General features: G+C 36.6%; 1 protein-coding gene across 1 annotated transcript in view; it reads left to right on the top strand.

Moving 5' to 3' along the window:
- The window catches only part of EXOC4 (exocyst complex component 4), a 643,761-nt gene that overhangs the window by 499,338 nt on the left and 137,570 nt on the right, over positions 1-6,853 (top strand). Inside the window, 1 exon segment of the mRNA XM_015588393.2 lies at positions 4,321-4,457. Within this exon segment, the coding sequence (XP_015443879.1) occupies positions 4,321-4,457 (137 nt within the window).

Raw genomic sequence — 6,853 nt, 5'->3', positions numbered from 1 at the left:
CTAAATGTGCCAAAATAAAGGTTTTTTTTTTTTTTTTTTTGAGTTTATTCCTGAGTTATGAATATATTTGTTCACCTTAAAACTTTTAAATTGGCATATGTAGTTCTGGGGTGGGGGGGAGGGAATTGCCATTATAGAAAATAATACAATCAGGTGAAATTAAGAACGTTTTTATAGAAAAATCTAAGACCTTTAATCACAATAAATGATCAGTCTTCAGAACTGCAGGAATTAAGATACAGTAAGGTAGTGGTGAAGAAGCTGTGGTCTGACACCAGCCTACCAACTCAGGGTTTTAACCCACTATTTGGCATTATAATTATACTCTAAGTCTATATTTTACCGTATTCTGAATGTGCTATGCATTCGCATTAATTGAGCTAATAAACATTTATTGAGCACTTGTTGTATGCCAGTTACCTTGCTAGTTACACAAAGATGTAGTCACTGATCAAAAGGGATTTATAGTCCGTGCAGGAAATGGTCAAGTGAACCAGTGGTTGCCATGCCCCATTTGGAGCTTGAGCTAAAATTATGGCCAGGGTATTCTGAAAGCACAGAAGAGGGGCATTTAAATCAGAGCAGGTAACCCTTGAGCTGACTCTTCAGGGATGAGAGGGCAAGAGCTAGGAAGGGCATCCCAGGCCTGGAAGCTGGGAGTCTTGAAGGCACAGAGGCAGGAAGTATAGCCCGCTGCAGTCAAGGAATGACTAACTAGTAACTTAGTGTGGTCAGAGCACAAGGTGAGCATGTGCCGCACAGCTGGAGAGAAGGCTAGAGAGAGGGGTTGATAGGAGCCAGAGCTTAAAAGGCTGGGCATGTGGGGAAAGGCATGGACTGAGAAGGGAGAGACCGGGATTCTCACCCTATTCCTACCAGACTCCTCCTGTGTCCTCATCAGTCTGACCAGAGAACTGGGGAGAGTTGTTCCCAAACCGTGTTCTGGAAACACTGTTCCAGTAGATGCGAAAAGATATGCTATGAAAAAGGATTTCTTAAAGCGTTAGGGGAACATAGAATACCACATTCTCCTCTCCATGACTCATGGTGACATTAGCGTATTAAAAGTTTCCAGAGTCCTCCAGTGAAGAAACCATGTTTCTTTAACTCAGCGTTTGTCAAATTATTTGAACTTAGAACCAGTTTTCTATAATATTAATATTAGTATCATGCTCTGAGCCCCATTTTTGCAAACAGTGGACGAGGCCGCAAAGGTCCAGTCATCTTCATTCATTCATTAAATTTTTTAAAAGTGCAAAATGAAAGAACTGGTCCTTGTACACCCTCTTTGTGTTTTAGATTGCTGGTGTATTCCTGTAAGAAATTTTAGTTGTTTATTTTTTCATAGCAATGGTTTTTTAATTGCATTGGCTATTCCAGTCTGGGATTTTTTTCCCCCTTTTCTCATTTTTCATGTCATGCCCAGACTTTATTATCTGGTAATAAGTTGCAAGAAAGAATTCAGTTGTTTCTGAACAAATATCAATCATTTGTGATATGTTTAATAAAAATTATAATGAATAAAATCAGAGTTTTACTTATTAGAAGTCATTATATTCAGCACTGGCAAATCCCCAAATTAAAAATGAATCTGCGAATCATTTGTGATGCCAAAGAGATTATATAAACAAAAATAGAATTGACCTTGTTAGAAATTGGATATTTTCAACATTTGTCTGTCAGAGCCACTGATTTGGAAATTGTTATAAATTCTTGAAAAATGGGAACTTTTTTCCCTTGTAAAAATACCCATCATTTGGCAAACTATCGTGTCATTTTCCTTGAAGAGAATGTAGTGATTGATTATCCAGAGTGCTACCATGACAAGGTAAACCAACCAAATAGCTGGAAAATTGCATATAATCATAAAGCATCACATAGGTCCTTTGTTGATCAGCACAACCATTCATATTAAACCATGGCATTCTAATCATTTCCTGCAGATACTTTCTGCTTACCCCAAAACCTTTATCTCTAGGGGTTGTACCTCTGTGCTTACAGTCTCCCCTTCCCCCCAAGGGTCATCAGCATAGTTCTAGTTACCCGCAAGCCGTGGGATACTGATCAAACTGAATCCACCCAAAGAGATTTCAAAATGCAGAGATGTCTGTGCCTGGCATCCCTCACATATATGACATTCAGAGAGGTTTATTTGTGTGTATTCGTGTCATTAGTACTGTTTCTTTTATTAGTAGTAGCAATATCCTGAAGCTGCTGAGAAATTATAAACAAGTGGGAGGAGGGGAAGGGTGGGAGATGGACAAAAGGAGAAGAAGGCCAGTCTTGCTTTTAAAAAGTAGATAATCTAATCAGGAAAACCAAGCGTACCTGGGGTGACCTAGGACAATTGCACAGTATTTCCTAAGTGTAAAAGCACCAGTGCACCAACCGAATACCTGAGTGATGAGGGCCAGGAGATTAGAGGAGCCATCTGATTATCTCTGGTTATTAGAAGACTAAATTGAGTCATTAGATAGGAAGGGGGTTACCCAAACCTACCCCAGAGTTGATTATCAACAGCATAATTGGGAATAGGACCAGGTCCTTTCAATCTGAGCAATCTCCCTGTGCTTATTGTCCCTGCGCTCTTAGATTTCAAATGGGATTTGTTAGGATGGCTGAACTCCACTCTCCCTTTAGGAATTAGTGTTCGCATGCTGTAGGATATCCTGTGTTCTGAATCAAGATGAGGATTTTAGATTCTTCTTAACAGCATGGGGACATATAGCTAAGCAGAATCAATTCCTGTCACTCACACACAAATGCAGAGAAACGGGATTATGGATCGGGGTGAAGCTGCAGTGTTTTAATCTTAAAATCGATACAGAAAAGGAAGTTGAACTTGTGGGGATTCTGTAGAGACTGTAATTTGGTTTGCCTTACAGAGTATAACTGTTCCTACCTTTTGAGCTTTTGATTGTTTTACTTTGGGGCAATGGGGAGAAGGGAAGAGAGGGAAAGAAGATAAGAAACCTCTACGACCAAATAATGTTGAATAACTAAACACTTGTAAACTCATAATTTAAGCGGATCCTCCATCCTGTTGAGAAAAGCTGTATACTTTTATCCCTTTTTTTTTTAATTTTTAGAAGAAAAAAATTAACCAAAACACTATACCCCATAGTCATTGATTAAGTATAATAATAAAACTCCTTAGGTTCTTTCATTGGTCCCTGTCAGACTAGAAAAAATTTTTTTCAAAGTTTACTTTTATGGCTAAGTCTGTCAGAGCTTAGGTAATTCGGTATAAATAAATACTCACCAAACCATCTATTGACCAAAGGATTCCAAGCTGCTAAGCCTGTGATTAATATTTACTCCAATGTAATTCTGCTTCTTTTGAAAGAGATATGAACTAATGATTTAAACAACTCAGTCTTTTCTTAAAGATTGAGAATTTACTGAAGAGGCCTCTTTTCAGATACAACACTGATTTGCCGCATAGTGCTCTCGGTCTCTAGCTGTAAGATGGTCTTACTTTTTCCTTGGAGATTTCTCTGATTCACTACAAAAATACGTCTGAGTCCGTTTGGACACTTCTGCAGTGGCAACCATAGGAACTACTCTGATCTCATGAGAAAACGATCGGGCTACAGACAGAACTCAGGCAGAATGGCACAGTTAAAAGAGCAAAGCCTGGAGCCCTTGCTTTGTTTACTTCCCTTTGCTAAGCCTGTTTCATCTTTAAACTGGATTCCTCTGCAGCTAGGAGTGCTGAGAGGATTAAATGAGACAAAGCATGTAGAGCACCTACCACTGTACTTTGCACTTGTAAGAACCCAGTAAATGTTCATGATTATTATGTGAGTCTGAGTGAGATAACATGCTGTGTACGTGAACACATTCTGCAAGCTGTGAGGCACAAGACTAATGTTAGTTGTTGTTCTTAATAGAGTGATTGTTTTAAAACTTTTAAAACAAATCTTAGAAGGCTTTTTACCTTGTGCTGTTTGTCATAGGTCCCTCACCTCAGAGTAGACCTACAGGTGGTAAATCAGGCCCCAAATGAATATGTATTCTCTATCTGAAAGGCCACAGAGATATCTTGTAGATGCCAGGAATTCCATGAAATCAATTTGAAAATCCCTGTCCTATGTCCTTCCACAGTAAACACTTTCTTGGGTCTTTGAGAGACCAGCACTATGTAAAATGCTTATTTTGCTGTCATTTTTAATCAATATTTTTAATTATCACATCTTCCCAAAGGAAGCTCAAGTGTCTTATATGATTGCATCGTTTTAGTTGTCCTCCCTTGTCAGACACATTACTTGAGTGAAAAGAACTCATGAGTTTCTGTGTCCCCTCTGTGTTTTTTTCCAGAGCACAATCATCGTGGAGAAGACGGTGCAGGACCTCATGAACCTGATGCATGACTTGAGTGCGTACTCAGATCAGTTCCTCAACATGGTGTGTGTGAAGCTCCAGGAGTATAAGGACACCTGTACTGCGGCCTACAGGTAGCACTTCTGTTGGGAGCTAAGCAAAGTGACTTTAGAACCTGCCGATTGTTCTGGTTTGTGATATTGCCTTCATAAGCTAACTTTCCACCACTATAGAAAAGGACCATCCTAGAGTTTGTCAAGGAGCTCGATGAGAACATGAGCCACAGAAATAGTCTCCTAGATGCTTATGTAGTTATACTCACTCAGGGAATGAAAGAGACAAAGGGATAGAGACATTTAAAACTGCCATTGGCTAGGTTAGATGAGATGTCAGCCTTGATTTTCGTGAAAGTGTAGAATCATAAGATTTGTCTTCCTCAGGGGAATTGTAGATCTTGATTAGTCCATCATGTGATTCTAAAAGATCTTTAAAGGAAAGCAATTTCAAACCCTTAGTAACTGTTAATAATCTATAATGTGATTTCTTTTTACTTCTTACAAATGTGTTTCTCCTGATGTTTGATCTATAGCTTTCCTACTGTCATGAAAAGACATTTTTACTGTTTTCAGCATCAGTGGAAATGAAAAACCATTGTTATGAACTTGAAAACCTTTAGTTTTCTCTCTGATTTCTTTTTTCTGGGTTCAAAAATCTCTTTGAACTCGTGGAAAAGATCATAGCTCTTCTCATAAAAAGCTAATAATAGGAACAAATTATGGTCTGGTTGACAAGAGCTGAAACAATTAGAGGAGGAAAGAATGTATAATAAAATACTAAATTTTATGTGATATATAATTAAGTATAGGTAGCTAAAGTACAGTACATAATCACATACTACTTGTATAATACAGGGTATAAGAGCAGAAGGAATAAAACATGAGCGAGAAAAGGTGATTAGAGTCCAGAAAGATTTCACAGACAGTGAGATTCGTGCCACCTCTTAGAAAGACAAATGGCATTTAGGGAGGTACAGAGAATAGATAAGGACATCACAGGGATGGAGAGGGAACACAGATGTTAGCTGCCTGATCATTTGGAAGGGGACATGAGGAAGTTTGAATGGAACAGAGTTTCTAGTAGAAGATAGTAGGAACTAATACTTAATAAGAAAAGGAAGACCAAATGACAGAAGGTCTTAAAAAACAGGACTTGAAAATGTACATGTTGTGTATGAGATGACAGTGACATTAGAAGTGAGCCAGGAAGCAGTGGTTAGGAAAGACAAATCTGGCTGAGGAATACCAACTTAGATGAATGCTTAACCTCCTTTATTCCAGCAGTGAGTAATATTTATCCACAGCTACATCAACCAGTTAAGAGAAACCCAACCACCTCACTGAGAGATGCTTTCCCAATAACATTTTACTTTTCCTGTTCAAAAATGATTTATAAAAAATTAGATTTAGGTTTAAATCATACATATAATTAATTATATTATAATCAAGGTAACAGAAAATCTTAATTTAAAATTTTTAGATTAATGTGTACAAATAACTTCTGGCAGAAAACTAGTCATCAATAAAATACTTTCAAGCATAAATATGTATATTCTTAATGGATAAAATTCAGCGAGGAACTGAAATAAAAATAACAATTCAAAGAAAAAAATGAAAAATATCCAACTGTCAAAGAAGAGCTTTTTCGTATATATTTTAAATGTATAACGGTGGATATCAGATCCCTCTGGTATTGAGATTCTATTGGGTACACTTAAAATCGTAATTTTAAAGTGTCTCTATTTATAATATGCCCCGAAATATACATTTTGCTACCATTTAAACTCATGCTGACAGATGTTAAATATCAATTTTTAAATGTCGGAAGGATAATATTTTTCAAAATTCTTTTGAGAGATACACAAATAAAAATTTTAAAAGCCACTGCTCATGGTCAGTTGTTTAAGATTGGAATTTCTGAGGAATAAATAGACTGTTATCTTTTCAGCTTTACAAAACCAAACTCGAAAGCAATTGTACCAGTGTCACATCAACCAAATGAGACGTTAAATAGCGGATTTTAAATATTAAAACTCAAATATTAAAAAAATTAAAAATATTTTTAAATCAGTTGTATTTTAATAACATTGTTTTAAATTCACTGTTATGTTTGTGTTTAATCTCCATTGAATTCTAAGGCTTTTTTTGAAAAAGCAAATCATATTTTCTTTTTCTTATATTTCATTATGTTCAACCAGTAGTTCTAATAAATAATAATGCTGGTGAATATTAATTATAATAGAGATGTTATGTAATCTGCCAAAATAAGGCAAGTTGATTCTAGAGTTGTAATCCTACTTATAGCCATTTATATATTATTATTCTTGTTACTTAGAAGAAAGTCTTTTAACTTCATTATCATAGGAGATCTTTTTCTCATCATTTATGATCCTACCTCTCACATATCAAGTGATGGGAAGCTCGCTACATCCACAAAGCTGACTGGTCATCGTTGAACAGTTTCTTGTTTCCTG

The sequence above is a fragment of the Pteropus alecto genome, unplaced genomic scaffold, assembly GCF_000325575.1.
Source record: "Pteropus alecto unplaced genomic scaffold, ASM32557v1 scaffold22, whole genome shotgun sequence".
Classification (NCBI taxonomy): Eukaryota; Metazoa; Chordata; class Mammalia; order Chiroptera; family Pteropodidae; genus Pteropus; species Pteropus alecto.
This window is presented reverse-complemented; position numbering and strand designations above follow the sequence as displayed.